This window comes from Canis lupus, chromosome 35 (genome assembly GCF_011100685.1).
Source record: "Canis lupus familiaris isolate Mischka breed German Shepherd chromosome 35, alternate assembly UU_Cfam_GSD_1.0, whole genome shotgun sequence".
Taxonomy (NCBI): Eukaryota; Metazoa; Chordata; class Mammalia; order Carnivora; family Canidae; genus Canis; species Canis lupus.
In genome coordinates this window covers 18,042,356-18,061,769 of record NC_049256.1, presented here as the reverse complement: position 1 = coordinate 18,061,769, position 19,414 = coordinate 18,042,356, and the positions used below count along the sequence as shown (strand labels likewise).

The 19,414-nt window shown below is 39.7% G+C and overlaps 1 protein-coding gene across 8 annotated transcripts in view; it reads left to right on the top strand.

Moving 5' to 3' along the window:
- The window catches only part of KIF13A (kinesin family member 13A), a 211,477-nt gene that overhangs the window by 79,005 nt on the left and 113,058 nt on the right, over positions 1-19,414 (top strand). For all 8 annotated transcript variants that reach the window (XM_038584242.1, XM_038584240.1, XM_038584241.1 and 5 more), the window contains exon 3: positions 5,519-5,531. In XM_038584242.1, coding sequence (XP_038440170.1) covers positions 5,519-5,531 — 13 coding nt within the window. The remainder of the gene's footprint in view (positions 1-5,518; positions 5,532-19,414) is intronic.

The following is a 19,414-nucleotide window of genomic DNA, read 5'->3' as shown; positions in this document are numbered from 1 at the left end:
TTCCCCTGGATATCCCTCAAAGCACCTATATTTTGCAGCATAGGAATTGGTACTCAATAAATATTTGTTGGTTAACAGAGTACTTGGACAATTTAGGCAGCTCAGTGCTTTCTTCCCTATGTGAAAGTGGAAATGGTGATCAGGGACTTCATGAAATACATGTCCTTGGACTAATCTCCAGGAGTCCGATGTCATATATCTGTACATCTTTCAGATATAAGTTGTGGCAATCTCCAACATTAAATCAATAAAGTAGTTAACACATGGAAGAGAAATTCCTGTTTCAGAAGAAGACACTGAAAAAGAAAAAAAAAGACACTGATCCATCATGTCTCTTGTAGCATTGACTCGTGTTAGGATTCATGCACATTGAGGTCTTTGGCCATCTAACTTCTGAGTAGCTAACGATAATTGATAAGGTGCAAGAAATGGACAGAAGACTCCTTGTCCCATAAATCTTCCAATGTGAGGTATGGGGAAATATCTACAGCTCTCTAGGGTTATTGTGGTGATATGCTGTTTATACTGCTTTATTTCACTTGTTTGTTAAACTTCCCATGTCTGGAGTAGCTACTAAATTAAGTACCAATTCCTCATTTCAAGACCTGGCCCAGTATAGGTCCACCTTATTTTTACAGTCCTATTTCCCTGTGTGTGTATCTCTTGTAGTCTTACCAAAATACCGTTCTGAACTTAGTTGACCTCTGAAACCTTTGAGGGTTTAACCCTTGTTAACATCCATTAGAACTTCTCAATATGAAATGCTGGTCTAGAGAAATAGCTATTTTTAAATAAGTCATTGAAAAGTCTCCATTTGCTAACAATCTCTAAAGTCCTCATTACTATTAAATGCAAGCAGTCTTGCGCCCAAATTTTGGGATTGTGGTGGTAATTGAAGAAAATCTTCACATCTGGATTATGTTTAACTCACTAATGTAAAAAATTAGTTCTGAGTTCTTGTAATGCTTTCAGTTCTGCATGACTGTGGGATTGTGGGTGGAGGTCACAGAAGTAGCATGTATGGCATGACCTCTCCTTTCAGGGAGTTTAAATTTTAAGGATACATGAGATTCAAAGATAGAATTACTGAAGGCTACAGGACTTTGTGTGTGCTTGTAAGTGCTAAGTTGTTTTGTCAACCATAGAGATCCTGGCTGTGTGTGTGTGTGGGGGGTCCTACCAGTGATGGTAAAGGCAAGGTGTTCTCAAAACAACACTCGAGAAATTGAAGTAGTTGACCTGAGCTTTGATCTATGTCTTGGAGAGTAGGAAAATTTGGTCTGGCAGACCGGGGAGACAGAAATGGCATAAAGGCATGGAAATGACAGGGGTTGTGTGTTGAATATACCTGATATCGGTGACCTTAAAGGGATCCACAGACTTGCTTATCCTGAGAGAGAAAGGCAGCTTTAGTGTTTTGTAGAATAGAGCTACCATCCATGTACAACTACTACTCTTTCTTTTTTCTTTCTTTCTTTCTTTCTTTCTTTCTTTCTTTCTTTCTTTCTTTCTTTCTTTCTTTCTTTCTTTTTCTTTCTTTCTTTCTTTCTTTCTTTCTTTCTTTCTTTCTTTCTTTCTTTCTTTCTTTCTTTCTTTCTTTCTCCTTTCTTCTTTCTTTCTTTCTTTCTTTTGGAAAATGGGCAGAAGTCAAAATTTCTTTTCACATGTAATAAATGTTAGGGAAAATTTTGAAATGATACACTTACTGAAAATTGTACATTTGATTTAAAAATAACTTCCTTCTTCATGGACTGTACAAAATTACAAAATGGCTCAAATAATTCCTACCAGCGTTTCTAACATCATATATTACTGTGAAACAGTTCCTGAGTAGGAAGAGATTGGAGACGTTCTAGTCCAACCCCCTCATTCTATTTTGTTTTAGTGTTTAAGTTTTGGATGTGATCCTCGGGTGACCTAGCATGCACAGGACCATAAACATCATGGCTAACATTTATTGAGGGCACTTGAGCGCCAGCCCAACGTGTACGTCCTTATTTTCTCTCCAAATCCTAGGATCTAGAAACACAACCTTGTTGGCTTCTAAAATGCCAAATTGTGTTTGCTTTATTTCTTTGGAAGACATACACACACACACACACACACACACACACCCCATCATAACTTATAGAGGATTACAGGATTTTTTATTTTTTTTATTTATGATAGTCACAGAGAGAGAGAGCGAGAGAGAGAGAGAGAGGCAGAGACATAGGCAGAGGGAGAAGCAGGCTCCATGCACCGGGAGCCCGACGTGGGATTCGATCCCGGGTCTCCAGGATCGTGCCCTGGGCCAAAGGCAGGCGCCAAACCACTGTGCCACCCAGGGATCCCGGATTACAGGGTTTTTAAAACAGGGACTTATTTTGAAGCTAAATGAGATGGGAAGTGGAGAGTAGTGGTTGGTACACATACCTTCCTTTCTCTGAGTGTCCACAGAATGCTCCACTCTCTGATAAGTCAGCAGCCAAGTCTCTCTGTGGGTCAGTGGGGTCTGTTTGCAGGGGGATGTTCTTTATAGTTAATTGAATGTTTGCTTGGCCAAGGATGTTTCCTCTTTCTGAGCCATGCCGGGATCTGCCATAGGCTGGACCTTACTGAGAGTTAGATGAAACTCTTTGTTGAGATGACTTTACTGATAAAATCAATGAGGCCTTAATTTAAAAATATTAATATTGAGTATATTTGTGATACATGATTGATATTATTCATCCTTTTTCATATACATGTATGAAAGCTTTTATCTTTACAGTGTCATTTCATACTAATTTTTTTCAAGGGATAACATACTATAGTTAGTTATAGTATAAGTATTACTCATATTGAAAACATTTTTCTTCACGACTACCAGAGAATGTCATGTAGCCTCTGGGGGCTGGGATAGTAAATCATGGTTCTGAATTAGGATGACTTCATTGCTGGACTCAATTTAAATTTTAAGAAAGATTTACCAATTATGAAGTACAGTTGTAGCACATGGAGTGACTTACTTTTCCTTCTTTAGTAAGGATCTTTGTTCTAAACTAAATGATGAGTAAATTTGGATAGCATCAGGTCCATTTAGTGACTTCCCTTTTACCCATGCTTCCTAGTTTCCATTTATTCTTTTTTTTTTTTTTTTAAAGAGCGGGAGAAGAGGGGAGGAGGGGCAGAGGGAAGGGGAGAGAGAGAATCCTACACAGGCTCCTCGCCCAGCGTGGAGCCTGACATGGGGCTCAATCTCACAACCCTGAGATCATGACCTGAGCTGAAAAAAGAGTCAGATGCTTAACTGATTGAGCCATCCAGGCTCAATCAACCCCTCTATTTATTCTTCAGCAGTCCTGAGAAACAGAAAAAGGTAGCAGAAGCATGTTGCCATTCCCATATTATGTGCTGTCTCTCTAAGTGAAAGGTGTATATTTTTAATAATATTTATAACGCTGAAATAAGATTGGTTGCCTAAGACAAAGAAAGAAAGCCACACTGGAACATCACTGAAGATAGAATAGCTTTATTGTTAGACAACTCAGGAGATAAATATACTACTGGTTACAAACCAGCATTTGTTCTTTGCTGGTGCTGCTGATCATTTATACAGTTGCGGCATAAAGGGAGCACACGAAAACTCTGGAGAGATCCCTGTGATTCCTGTTAGCACGTTCTACCCCCATTAGGTTGCTTGGCTCATTGTAGCCTTAATGTGAAATGTTTATTTTATTAACTTGGTCCATGCTGTCTCGTCTGATTGCCTTATGATCTCCCAAGTCGCTTCTCTGTCCTTTGTTAAATAAAGCAGTGATTTAAATGGCTTTTAAAAAGTAAAGCAACTAAAATAAGAGAAAGTTTAGTCAAAAGTACTGTGCACAGTGTTTTTATTATTGTTGTACCTGCTCGGAACTGATGCCCTCCAGAGCAGTGTTCCACTTAAGGAAAGTTTCTTGGCAGAAATCTCCAAAGTTTATGCACAAAGCTCTGTTGCTTTGTTAGAATTAAAAGCAGTCATGCATTTTTATTCTAACATTCATAAATGTTTATCCTGTTTGAAAGGGTAGACAGAATGTTGAGACTTATTTGATGGCAGCCAGAGATACCAGTTTTTCTAGAGAGGGTTTCCCTCTAAAACCTGAAGATCAGGGCACCTGGGTGGCTCAGTGAAGCATCTGCCTTTGGCTCAGGTTATGGTCTCAGGGTCCTGGGATGGAGTCCCATGTCAGGCTCCCTGCTGAGCCTTCTCCCTCTCCCTCTGCCTGCCTCTCCCCCTGCTTGTGCTCTCACTTCTTTCTCTGTCTATGTCAAATAAATAAATAAAATCTTTTAAATAAATAAATAAAACCTGAAGATTAAAAAAAATCACATTCTCATTGTGCCTGTCTGAGGTAATGACCTAAGGGATCCTTTTAGCTCAGTCATACAATTTCAAGAAGATGGTATTTCAGCATGATCATTATAGGAATGTCATGGTTTTCTTCCCCTACATTTAAAACATTCAAGTTGTCTACCTGCTTTTGGAATCAAAAAATCAATGGACATTCTTCTCTTGCTACTGAGCTCTGGGTTTTATCTAGGGCCCTCAGAGCTCCTTGCCAAGTGTTGGGCGCAAAGCTGGAGAAAGGTCACTGTGCTATTTTTGCCTCTACCTTTTGATTTTCATGCCCTCTGCCCTGGAAAATCCATTTTGTTTTTCTCCAGATTTTATTCCTCATGAAGAAGGAATAAAGCCACAGGAAAAATTCCCTCATTTCTATTTAACAGTAATTTCACGATTTATGAATGGATGATACTGGAGGTTGGTTAAAAACAACCACATCAAGAAGGTGCCGAACCACCATAGGATCGCATTATATAAAAATCATAGTTCAGCTCTTTAATTTTATATACATGGAAAACATATGCAGAGCCAGCCGGTCAGCCTACTGGCTTGTTACTCTGAAAACTGTTTGCTTTTTAGAGTTTTCCTCCAGGTGGCAATTTCAGTCATTTTTGAGATATCAACATGCAAAAGTGAAAGTTTAAAAAAGTGCATGTGTGGCTGGTGATTGGGGGGGAAGGCATAAATTTCTTAAATTTCTCTTCAGTGTTGAAATATGTGAAAATTGTTGAGAACCATGGCTTTTATTTATTTATTTTAAAGATTTATTTAATCATTTGGTGGGGGGTGGCGGGGGAGAGGGAGAGAGAGAGAATCTCCAGCAGACTCTCCGCTGAGTGTGGAGCCAATCTCATGTCTTGATCCCGTGACCCTGAGATCATGACCTGAGCTGAAACCAAGAGTCAGATGCCTAACCAACTGTACCACCCAGGCACCCCATTGAACAAATGTAATACTTTTTCACACTCACACAAAATATAATAGGTTATCACTTCAGGCAGTGAAGTGAATTTGGCTTCTCATCTTTGTAGAGTATCTTTCAGATCATGTTATCAAGATGCTGAGTTTCCCTTATGTTTTTTCTCTTTCATTGCTTCCCTCTGATGTGGCTGCTGTGTTGACAACCCTTTCTACTTCTGCTGCTGAATTTTTGTTTCCATCATTAAGGAAACCTCCCAAGGTAAGCAGTGATGCAGAATTTGGCATGCATACTAAGTGCACAAATGTCCAGGACTTCATCCATCACAGTAACCCATGTGGAACACCTCTCCTATTGGAAGAAAAATCAGCATTCTAATTAAAACTTAAACCATGAAAAAAACTATGTGTGTAATGACATAAAATTAGAATGCTCCTCTACATTCACAAAGCACTTACATACATTATCTCATTCTTGGAATTAATGCTCTGGTCCTCAGAGCAAATCTGTCAGCTTACTGTTTCTGTTTTATTGATGATGAAATGAGGCTCAGAGAGTGAAATAGTGTGTTATTTTGCACATTGGGTAAGTGGAGAAGCTGGGACTATAGAGTATCACTACCTAGAAAATAGACCAAACTGGTGACATCATAGAATGATGATTGACTGGATGATAATCTTTTCTGTATCTTACCAAGAATAGTTAATAGGATTGGGAAAATTCTCCACTTTCAGATAGTGTTTTAGCCACCCACCAACTCTGTGTGCTCCATTGGAGTTTCTTGCCCCTTCCAAACTCCACTGACTAGAGTTGTTCTTGCTCTGGCCAGTCTTCAATGGCATGTTCACCAGTGAGTAACCCGTAAGTTAGAGGCTAGGTGGGGGAAAAAGAATATGAGAAGGAAGGGATCTGAATGACCAACTCCTGAATAATTGAAGGCTGATTTTGTTACCAGTGAGTATTTTATTGTGTACCAAAGGGACACCTAGTGCCAAAAGGAAGGAGAAGTTCAACCACTCCCTGACCAATAATGCTGGTTATAGCTTTGAGATGGAATCAAGACAGGATAACCACTCCCCCCCTCACCCCCCAACCTCCACCATTATATGGTTAGAATATAAGACATGCTGGGGAGGGTAAGGAATCTATAATAAATTTGGCTTATGTGCCTCTGGGGGTATGAAGGAAACTCTAACTTAGCTTTTAGAAATGGAAACCCACCCAAATGCTGAATGTCATCCTTTATGTTTATTGGGGGCGATAAAGGAATTGTCCTTGGCATGAAGAGTTTCAACTCCAGCAAGGAAGGTACATATGGAGCACATACTATGAGCTCTTTTAAGAAAGAGGAAATAAAAGATGTTATAGAAATGTAAGCACTGGCATCTGGCCAACTCTGAGGAATCAGACGTTCTCCTTGAGTACTTACTGATGTGGACATATAGTCCCCCAAGAGCTACAACCAAAAAAGTGTCTCTGTTACTCAGAAAAATGTGAGTTCCCCTAAGTAGTTCTTCCTTCTCTTACTGTAAGTCCTGGAGGTTTCAGAACAAACTGTCCACCTTGTGATACATTTAATTCTTGCCCCACAGAAAAAGGCAATGAGATCCTAATCAATTCCACATATGGCTCCTTAGTGAAGGAGGAGCACTAAAATTACAAAAAGGCACAAAAATACAGTTTTAAAGAATCACTAATTCTTCATACACAAAAATTTCCTTTCTACTCAGTATATAGAGCTTAGTGGTTTCCCTAAGTGTTCTATTGATAGTTCCTAAGAAGTATCATGAGATTTTCAAAATAAAATCCTTGTGAAATTACCGCTTTTATATATATACATATATACTTATATATATATACACACACACACATACATGTCGTAAGGCACACCTGAGAAGTATAAAGATCATCTTGAAATTAAATAAGTGACCCAATAGAGTCGTATTTTGAAAAAAGACATTAAAATAAATAAGGTCTTTTCTTGCAGAAATTGTAACATTGATAGCAAACAGGAAAGGAAAAAGTGTTTTTGATGATTACATAAAATTTTATTGATTTAGAACAATTCGATTTTTTTTGCAAATGACATATCTGATAAATCTACAAAGAACTTCTCAAACTCAATACCCAAAAAACAAATAGTCCAGGTAAGAAATGGGCAGAGGAAATGAATAGGCGTTTTTCAAAGAAGATACCCAGAAAGACATCCAGATGGCTAACAGATGCATGAAAAGATGCTCAACATCACTGATCGTCAGAGAAGTACAAATCAAAACCATAATGAGATACCACCTCACACCTGTCAGAATGGCTAAATTAACAATACAAGAATAATAGATGTTGGTGAGGATGTGGAAAAAGGGGAACCCTCTTGCACTGTTGGTGGGAATGCAACTTGGTGCAGTCACTCTCGAAAACAATATGGAGGTTCCTCAAAAAGTTAAAAATAGACTACCCTATGACCCAGCAATTGCACCATTATATATTTAGCCAAATGGTAAAAAATACATATTCAGTGGGTATATGGACCCTGCTGTTTATAGCAGCATTATCAACAATAACTGAACTATGGAAAGAACCCAAGTGTCCATCAACTGATGAAAGGATAAAGAAGATGTGGTGTACATATACAACAGAATATTACCCATCATAAAGAATGAAATCTTGCCATTTGCAACAGCGTGGATGGAGCTAGAGAGTATTGCGTGAAGCAAAATAAGTCATAGAAAGATAAATACCATTTGATTTCACTCATGTGGAATTTAGGAAACAAAACAGATGAACATATGGTAAGGGGAAAAAAAGAGAGGGAAGCAAACCATAAGATACTCAGTGATAGAGAACAGAGGGTTGATGGAGGGATGTGGGTGGGGGATGGGCTAAATGGGGGATGGGCATTGAGGGCACTTGTTATAATGAGCACTGTTTTTTTTTTTTTTTTTTTTTTTTTATTAGAGACACACAGAGACAGACAGACAAGCAGGCAGGCAGAGGGAGAAGCAGGCTCCGTGCAGGGAGCCTTACATGGGACTTGATCCTGGGTCTCCAGGATCATGCCCTGGGCTGAAGGCGGCGCTAAACTGCTAAACCACCGGGGCTGCCCAGCACTGGGTTTTATATGTAAGAGATGAATCACTCGGGATCCCTGGGTGGCGCAGCGGTTTAGCGCCTGCCTTTGGCCCAGGGCGCGATCCTGGAGATCCGGGATCGAATCCCACGTCGGGCTCCCAGTGCATGGAGCCTGCTTCTCCCTCTGCCTATGTCTCTGCCTCTCTCTCTCTGTGTATCATAAATAAATAAAAATTTTAAAAAAACCCAAGAGATGAATCCGCCAATTCTACTCCTGAAACCAATACTATGTTATATGTTAATTACCTAGAATTTAAATAAAAATTTGGAAAGAAAAACAAAAAAAAATAAAACAATGAAATTTTGACATGAATAATTAGCAAAATACTCAAAGACTGATTGGTTCATTTTAACAAATAATTGTTCTGGGCAGGGGACAGAATGTTGTATGAATGAGACCTGATCCTAGCATTCTAATGGGGGTGGGGTAGGGAATAATTTAATATAAAATCAAGTATGTTAAAGGCCATAACAGGCAAAATTCTTGTAGAAGTCATAGGATGAAGGGTCCTATTCTGATTTCTGCAGATCTGAGGACAGCTAGGACCTAAAATTAAAAAAATATACTTGAAAGCACTGGAGAAAGACAAAATTAGTGAAGAATTACCAAATCAAGATCCAAGAGATGGTGGCAACTTAGAGAAGTGAGCCTGGTTTTGGGGGTGTATACCATTCAGATAGAGGAGCTTACAGGCAGAGTAGTGTTTCTGACAGCCTCATGGGGTCTGCAGAGCCTAAAAGGACAAAAATATTGGAGTTCAGAGTTTTACCAGAGATGGAATCCTTGGTAAACTCTTTATACTTCGGGTTGGCAGAATAGATTCAGACCCAGCCTTGGCTGGGGTATAAAGATGAAACAGAAGTAAACTAACCTTCACATGGATTTCTGTGTGGTTCTAAGTTCTTTGTGTGATCCGGGAAATCGCAAGCACTAAGATTGGATCAGAGTGAACCTAGAATGGAGGTTCCTATAGGCATCTGGCAGAAGCAAATGTTACCTGTTATCTCAAGTCTCTAAAGATTCCACAGGCCGTTCAAAAAATACAATGTCTGGCACACAAAGATAAAGAGGTACATTACAAGGCAATGTGAACAGGAAATAGCAAAAATAATAAACAGTAGAAATAGACCTACAGATGCTTCAGATGTTCACATTTTTAAGCATGAACTTTAAAATAACTCTGCGTATCATATTCGAGGTGATAAAAGATAAGACTTTAAAATGTTGGAGAGGACTAGAAATTATAAAAAGTGACAAAACAGATTTGGAAAATAACCAAGTAGAAATTTTCACCCTGACAATCCCAACCAAAATGAAGAACTTTGTGTTAGGGTTTAACAGCAGACTAGATCCAGTTGAAGAAAGAATTAAATGACTAGAAGGTAGGCTAGCAGAAATGTCAAAATGAAATGCAGAAGAGACAAGGTGCTGGGATAACTGGACATTGGCATGCACAGGAATGAATTTAGATATGGACTTTATACTCTTCATAAGAATTAACTCAATATGGATCATAAACTTAAATATAAGGTGCAAAATCGTAAAACTTCTAGAAGTTAGCATAGGAGAAATCGAAAAGATCTTGGGGTTGCTGATGACGTTTTAGATGCAACTCCAAAAGTGTGACCTGTAAAAGAAAACTTTTTGCAAAGGCACTGTGAAGAGAATGAAAAGAAAGCCAGAGATTGGGAGAAAATATTTGCAAAACATATCTTGCAAAGGACTCTTATCCAAAATATATTTTAAAACTCTGAAATTCAACAGTAAGACAATGAACTACTCAATTAAAAGGTGGGCAAAAGACCTGAACAGACACCTCACCAAGGAAGGGAATCAGATAGCAAACACACACATGAAAAATGGTTAACATCATGTGTCATTAGGGAATTGTACATTAAAATGACAATGAGATGCCACTGCATACCTGTTAGAACAACTAAAATCCAGACATCTGATAATACCAAAGCTGGTGAGGATGTGGAGCAGGAGGAACTGTCATTCATTGCTGGTGAGAATGAAAAGTGGTATAGCCACTTTAGAAGGCAGATCGAAAGTTTTGTTCAATGCTAATCATCTTTTTATCGTATATCTATGTAATCATGCTTCTAGGTATTTACCCAAATGAGTTGAAAAATTTTGTCTGTACAAAAGCTATACATGAATGTTTACAGCAGCTTCACTTATAATTGCCAAAAACTCTAAACAACCAAGATGTTCTTCAGTAAATAAATGGATGAACTGAGGTATTTCCATACAGTGGAAGACTGTATAGAAGACTATATGAATTAACAAGCCATGGAAAAAAACATGAAGGAACTTGAAATGCATATTGCTAAGTGAAAGAAGCCAATCTGAAAAGGCTATATACTTTATGATTCTAACTATGTGACATTCTGGAAAAGGCTTAAACTACAGACATTATAAAAATTATGATGTACCTGGGACAGTACCCATAGCACATGGCAGCTACAGAATAACTGTTGGATGAATGAGGAAAGGAAAGAAAGAAATAGAGATCTGCTGGAGCAGAAGGATACTCACCACTTTAGCGGAAAGAAAGGTTTGAGCCCAGCTAAATTTTACTCCCTTTTACTGGGATAGAGCCACTTTGCTAACGGTTATGCCAGAGAACACTATCTACCCTGATTGCATTCTCAAGAAGATCCAAATGCCTGGCTAGTCCATAATCTGGATGCTTGTTTCTAGCCTGACCCGAAAGCACCCATTAGATCTTACAAACCTCACCAGCAACATGGATCTCTTGTCATTGATTTGGGTTATGAGGAATATTTTTTTGTATAGTTAGTTTGAGCAGTTGTTGAAATTTTGTCTAATTAAGTGATGATGGTAAATAATGATAGTTACCTACCTGCAATATGCACTGTTTCTATTATGTATAAGGATTTTGCACGTTTTACTAAGAAATGTTCTAAGGTAGAAGTACTGATTAGGAGAAGGGAGGGACTGTCATTCTGAATATTTATTTGAGTTAGCACTATTCTGACCCAACTGTTGTGCAGGAAAGGTCTCATAGTCTTTATATTCATCCCTGGTACTGTACTCTTAGAATGCTGTTTCCATTGTTACTATTAATAGTATCAGTCTTTAACTTAGTACTCACCATATACCAGATTCCCTTTAAATCCAAATTAAAATTCAGTGAAAACTTAGTTGCCTTCAAAGGAAAAAAACTCCAAAACAATCAGTGGTTGCCAGGGGGAGTGGACGTTAATTATTAATAATGTATCAGTATTGGTTATAATTGGTTATAATTATAACAAATATAACACACTAATCAAGTTATTAATAGATGAAACTGATGAGGGACACTCAAAAAAGACCAAAATAGGATCTCTGCACCATCTGCTCAGTTTTTCTCTACACCTAAAACTTCTTTCAAAATAGTCTATTAATTATGAAAAAAATAATGTAAGAAATAAAAACGATATGATCACCTCAGTGGATATAGAAAAAGAACATTTGACAAAGGTCAACACTTATTTATGATACAAACTTCAAGCTACAGAGATGCAGAAACCTCATTAATATAGTAAATGGCATCCATTAAAAATCTACAGCTGTCATCATAATTAGTGGTAAAGGACTGACCACTTTACACCTAAGATAGGGAGTAAGGCAAATATATTACTTTAGCCACTTCCATTTAGCATTGACTAGCGCTCTTTGCCAGTGCAATAAGGCAAGAAAAAGAAATAGAAGATGTTTAAATTGGAAAGGAGGAAGCAAAAGCATCTTTATTTATAACTCCAGTCACATACTTGGAAAACATTAAGAAATCTCCCAACAAGCTCCCAGAACTTATAGATGGCAAGGTGGCGGGAAAAACGTCAAAATACAAATTGTATTTTTCTATACTAGCAATGAACAATTAGAAAATAAAATGTAGGGGATCCCTGGATGGCTCAGTAAACCATCCCTGGATGGTTTAGTGACTGCCTTCAGCCCAGGGCGTGATCCTGGAGTCCTGGGATCGAGTCCCACATCGGGCTCCCTGCATGGAGCCTGCTTCTCTCTCTGCCTATGTCTCTGCCTCTCTCTCTCTCTCTCTCTCTCTCTCTCTCTCTGTCTCTCATGAACAAATAAATAAAATCTTTAGAAAAGAAAAGAAAATGTAACAGAAGCCCAATAATTTACAGTAGCTTTAGAAACATTAAATACTTAGGGATGTACTTCGTGAAAAATGCACAAGACCTTTTTATTAAAGCTCCACGTATATTTGGTCATCTGATTGTAGGTGGATGTGCCAAGAGAAAAGAGCATCAGCTGTGTTCATAGAATGATAAGGCACAGAATTGGGCATGATGGGCAGTCTTAGGTGACACATCTAGAAAGAGGTTGAATGCAAATCCAGCTTTGGAAGGCCTTGATGCCGGGGTTGTTCCTTGATACCTTCAGTGTTTCTGTCTCCTGCCTGTCTTGAACAAAACAGTGGCTTAGTCAAGGCTCTGTTTCAATAGGTTAATGTGAAAGCAGAACACAGAATAAATTGTGTTTGGTTGGATGAGGGGGCAGAGCTAGAGCTAGAGATGGCATTCAATAAAATGTGCCAGGAAAGAGGTAATAAGGGCCTGCAGTGATGCAGTGCTAGGAAACTGAGAAGAGGCAGCGTCAAATTATCAGAACATCATGAAATACAGTATCCAGGACTTGGATGCTGAGAGCATATAGGAGATGATATAGCAAAGGGAGTCAGAAAGGACTCCGGAGTTTGAAACAAAGTGACTGAAAATCCAGCAGGAGGAGAAGAAAGAGCTGGTTTGGTGCAGGGAGAAGTTGATGGGTTGGATTTTAGAGTGCGTTAAACTGGGAATGATGGCAGAGCACTGATATCAATGCCTAGCGATTGTGCAAGGTTTGCAGTCTTTGCCCTGGAAAGGTCAGGTAAGTTCTTATGAGCAGGAGAAAAGAGGTAGAAGGAAGGGGGTATCTGTTATGTTGTCAAGGAACAGAAGATTAAAGGAACAGAAGACATGAGAGCTTAGAGACTAGGCCTGTGGGACTCCCCATGCTCTGGAGAATGGACACAGGAGGAAGAACCAATAAAAATTAAGGGAAACCAGATGCTCACATGTGGTCTTGCTGCTGGTAGTGGTGTCTAGGAGAATATTTAGATACTTTTTCTTTCCAAATTAGGTTTCTTTTGTTCTTCAGAGTTATTATTATTATTTTTTCTTCCTAGTGTTAAAGCAAGGAAAAGGTGAAGATATTTCTCTGGTTTTTAAAAGATCAAAAATTTTTTTTTAAATATAGCATATATATGTCCCGTGTTGGGATGGAAAGGGAAATTTATGTTTGTATAAATTGTCTTGTGCTGTGTATCTGGACTTTTCTCTTTAGCAAGTGTTACATTTTGTAAGTATGTACTCCTGAACTGAGAGACATTAATTTTAGCATAGTCCGGAGCACATACCTTTAATCCTTTCTCCAGTAGCTCTTATGCAATGTTTATAGGAGTGTGTCCTATTTCCCTTAAAAAGAAAAGCTTTTAGACAAACATGGAGACACCTGCTTTATGCCTTCTCATTAAAACAAAACAAAACAAAACAAAAAACAGGTAAAGAGGCTTTGTCTTCTAATTTTCAGTGTGTGAAAGTAGGTGTGTTTTTCCTTATCAGTGTGATTACTTTTGAGTCCAGAATATTGTCTTAGAGGTATTAATTGCTTGTTTGTTCAGCCACCTTCACATAACCTTTGGATTTTGGGAAGAGGTGGTAAAGAGGGGGAGAAGACACACATGTATGGAGAATCACTATCTAGGCCGTCACGCTTGCTCTGTTGCTGGAGGACAGGAAAATGTCCTCAATCACAGTAGCCAATAGTGTTGCCTTTAGAAAGAAGTGGATTATAGTTCTCCCTGTTGGCCCTCAGAATGTCTGGCACATTCTAGGAACCTTGGCTTCTCATGCTTTGTCATATCTGGCACAAGTGTCTTACTCTCCTGAGGAGCTGCATTGAAACACACAGAAAAACAAGTGAATTCTTCCTCCTTTTTCTGTTTTCTCCTCTCTCTCAGTATTTGTTAAACACCTTCCATGTGCCAAATGAGCACTGCAGGCCTGGAGCAACTTTCTGAACTCAGACTATTCAAACCCGCTTATTCAAAGAGGAGATTGATGCTCAGGAATGAATTTGGCCAGAACCCTCCAGTGACAGAGCTTGGCTCCAATCCGAGGCCTTCTGATTGCCTGTACTTTCTATCTGTTACACCACATGGGTGTAAAGCAGCTTTTCTGTTTGTTGGGTTTTATGAACAAAATAGTAGGAAGCAATAAGAAGGAAGAAATGTAAGGGATGGCTTCAGAAAAGATATTCCATCTTCAGCCATGTGTTTGGCCACAAACAGTGCTGTCCAATAGAAACATAATGTGAGCCACATATGTAATTTAAAATGTTTTCTGATGTACATTAAAAAAATAGATAAAATCAATTTTTAATGTCTTCTATTTAACCAGATGTATCCAAAATATTTATCTTCTATATTTTTTTCTCATACTAAGTCTTCGATGTCTGGTGTGCCTTCTACATGTGTAACACATCCCAGTCCTCAGCAGCCACACAGCACATTTCTGCCTTTATATCTGGGTTCACGGGTATTGACTAGTGACAGCCTAGACTTCCTGCTGTGTGATTTTTCCTAGGAATCATTTTTTTTCTTATCCATTCAAAAGTCATTTATTTCACAAATATTAATTGAGAATATTTGTGAAAAGTCTCATATGGGGAGGTGGTGGGCTTCAAGAGGTGATTAAACTCATGGTCCCTGCTCTCGAGAAATCCAAATGGAGGAAGGAAGATTAAACTTATCAGGCCTGTAGGTAACAGAAAATAGATTATGATATGGGGCACCTGGGTGGCTCAGTGGTTGAGCGTCTGCTTTTGGCTCAGGGTGTGATCCCAGCGTCCTAGGATTGAGTCTCACATCAGGCTCCCCACGGGGAGCCTGCTTTTCTCCCTCTGCCTTTGTCTCTGCCTCTCTCTGTCTCTCATGAACAAATAAATAGAATCTTTAAAAAAAAAAGAAGAAAATAGATTACGATAAACATCATTGACTATTTCAGTATTTTATGACTTCAGAGGAAGAAAGGCTTCATAACTACAAGTGGGGCTCAAGGAGGACCTTCATGTATGGGTATGGTTTCAAAAGATAGGAATATGGGATAGGAATCAAGATGTGTTTGAGGAACAGAAAAAACAAAGTAATTGATGTTAAGGGAAAATTGTTTCTCTAGTCACAACACTGATCCAGCTGTGTGACATTTCCACAATAAGTGGTTCTCTAATTCTCTTTGGACACCAACTGGATATCCTATAAGGCAGTTCAGTGTTGACACTAACTGCCTAGAGTTAGCCCAGATGGCAAGGTTAAGGGCTCAGTCCTAGACAACAGTCCTCACTTCAGGCATGGTCATCACAAGTAGTGTGTCCCCAGGTTGTCTGTACTTGCATCTGACTTTGCTACACATCAAGGCTTCTCAGGACACCCTCCTCAGGTTCAGTTTTGCTAGAATGCCTTACAAGACTCAGGGAAACATTTACTTAGGTTTGCTGGTTTATTATAAAGGGTACAGTTGAGTAGCCAGATAAAGAGGTATGTAGGGCTAGGTCTTGGAAAGGTCCCAAGCACAGAAGCTTCTGTTCCTGTGGAATTGGGGTGTGTCACCCTTCTGGCACATGGATGTATTCACCAAACCTGGAAGCTCTCTGAATCTTGTTATTTAGCAGTTTTAATGGAGGTTTTATCATGCAGGCATGATCAATTATTAACTAATCTCCAACCTGTCTCCTCTCCCCAGAGAACTGGGGGGGTGTGGGGTTGAAAGTTCCAAGCTTCTAATAAAGCTTGTTCTTTCTGGCAGCCAGCCCTCGCTGTGAAGCTATCTAGGAGTCTACCAGGAGCTGCCTCACTTAAAACAACAGAGGCTTCTATCACTAGGAAAATTGCAAGGGACTTAGAAATTCTGTGTCAGGCATAGAGGTCCTCGTATCACTTAGAAACTCCAAGAGACTTAGCTCTGTATCAGGAACCAAGGAGGAAAACCAAAAATATATTTACTACCATATCACAGTTGCCTTGGGAAATGCAAACTGGTTAGATTGTGGAGTATAAGGGAAAAGAGGTTGCGTATTAAAATATTGGGAAAGGGATCCCTGGGTGGCGCAGCGGTTTAGCGCCTGCCTTTGGCCCAGGGCGCGATCCTGGAGACCTGGGATCGAATCCCACGTCGGGCTCCCGGTGCATGGAGCCTGCTTCTCCCTCTGCCTGTGTCTCTGCCTCTCTCTCTCTCTCTCTCTCTCTCTCTCTCTCTCTGTGACTATCATAAATAAATAAAAATTAAAAAAAAATAAAAAAAAATAAAATATTGGGAAAGAGGGCAGCAACTGGGTGCCTCAGTTCAGTTAAGTATACAACTCTTGATTTCAGCTCAGGTTTTAATCTCAGGGTCGTGAGATCAAGGCCAGTGTCGGGCTCTGGGCCCAGCATGGAGTCTGCTTGAGATTCTCTGGTTCCTTCTGCCCCTCCTTACCCCACATGCACTCCCTCTCCCTCCCTCTCTCTCAAAAAATAAAATACAGTTTTAGAGTCTGCTGTCAGTCTAGTGTGAAGAATCATTTAGAATTTTTGTGTAAAATGTTACGTTGTCACACTAATCACCAGGGAAATGCAAATCAAAACCACAGTGAGATGTCACCTCACACTAGTAAGAATGGCTAAAATCTTTTGATAACACAAGGAACAAGTGTTGGCGAGGATGTGGAGAAAAAGGAACACTCTTGCACTGTTTATGGGAGTATATCCACCCTGAAAAACAGTGTGCAGGTGCCTCAAAGAGTGAAAAATAGAGCTACCCTATGATCCAGTGATTCCTACTACTGGGTATTTACCCAAAGAATACAGAAACACTAATTCAAAGGGACCTATGTACCTTGTGTTATTTTAGCGTTGTTTACAATAGCCAAATTATGCAAGGAGCCCACTTGTCCATCAATAGATGAATGGATAAAGAAGAAGTGGTGTGTGTACACACACACACACACACACACACAGTGGAACATTACCCAGCCATGAAAAAGAATGAAATCTTGTCATTTCCAACAACATGGGTGGATCTAGAGAGTATTATGCTAATTGAAATAAGTCAATCAGAGAAAGACAAGTACTACATTATTTCACTTGTATGTGGAATTTAAGAGGCAAAAGAACAAAAGCAAAAAAAGGAAACCAAAAACAGACTCTTTTTTTTTTTTTTTAAAGATTTATTTATTCATGAGAGACACACAGAGAGAGGCAGAGGGGGAAGCAGGCTCCATGCAGGGAGCCTTATGTGGGACTCTATCCGGGGGCTCCAGGATCACACCCTGGGCTATAAAGGCGGTGCTAAACCGCTGAGCCACCCGGGCTGCCCCAGACTCTTAATTGTAGAGAACAAACCAGTGGCTACAGAAGGGAGGTGGGTAGGTGGATGGATGAAACAAGTGAAGGGGATTAAGAGTAAATACACTTACTATGGTGAGCACAGAGTCATGTACAGAACTGTTGAATCCCTGTATTATGCCTCTGAAACTAATAGAACACTCTGTTACCTATGCTGGAATTAAAAAAAAAAAAACTTTTAAAAAAGTTACATGATCAGAACATGCAAGAAATGGATTTGGCTGCAGGAGGTTGGATAAGTTGTCAATGGAGAATATTGGATGATAGAAGTCTTGGTTCACTTTATAATAACCACTTAGTGTATCAGTCAGCTTATATGCTATGTGATGCAGCAATAACTACCTCAAAAGTTCAATGGCTTGAAACAGCCAAGGTTTATTTCTCAGATGTTCTGTGTCAATCAGAGTCAGCTGTGGCTTTGCACCATGTGACTTCAATCCGGGCTCCAGTCCAAATGGACACCCCGTAGCTAGGATGTGCTGTTATTGTGGCAGAGGAGAAAGGAAGAGAACCATGCAGTGGTCTCTTCACTGGCTCTGAACTGGCGACATCTCTTTGTCCACATTTAATTGGCCAAAGCAAGTCACATGGCCAAGCCTGATGGTAATAGGTCAGGAATTCTATTCCTCCTACCAGAGGTGCTGCAGTCATATGGCAATAGGTCGGGATGGGGAGTCTTCTCACAGAGAGGACAGTGACTGATCCGGAATAGTAGTACAATCCACTACACTTTGTCATTCCAAGTCACATTTGTAAAAAAAATTCCCAAGAAACAAAAAATCCTCAGAAACACGGTGCTGTGTGTTCCTTATTGAAATTTCTATAGGCTCTGCCTCTCCTCTTTTCCTTCTCCTTGGCTTTGTACAGAGCCACATGTTCCCAACGGTCCTGTGTGCCTCTCTAGATGCCTAAAGATACAGCTGACCGGGAACCAGATGCATAGGCTACAGGCCCTAGGGAAAAAAGATCCATCTCCCTTCTTGTCATTGATCCATCTCCAAATCCAGAACAGTAAAAATCTACTGGACCAGGCAGGCTCTCAGGAATCTCTCCCACCTCCCCACCACCCAGCTTGGGTCATCCCCCCCAGAGTGAACTATCTGCCAACCTTCCAGTTTGATCTAACTCTACAATAAGTGTTTACAATCCCTGGGGTCTTGGAGTCCGCCCTGCCTCCTCCTCTCTGTGCTGGACCACCAGCAGGGGTGATGGACAAAGGACTGAGGTACTGGTCTGGCAATTCTAATCCAGACCCAGAGAGATTGCTCATGGTAGACAATGTCTGGGTGACTCAGATTCCATCTGGGTTTTATTATTCTTTTTTTCCTTTTCAAATGAGCAACCACCATCATTTAGTAGGGACCACAGATGGGATCATGCAGCATATGCATAGACATTTGCAGTTTATCTTTTGGGCTGCTTTGGTTGATGAAGAAATACTCTTGCATTGAAAACACCTAAATCACCTTGTGAGTGTGCTGTTGGTGAAGTTCTTTGGGTAGCCAGTTTTTTGTTGTTGTTTGTTTGTTTGTTTGTTTGTTTTTTGAGGTGAAGCAGTCA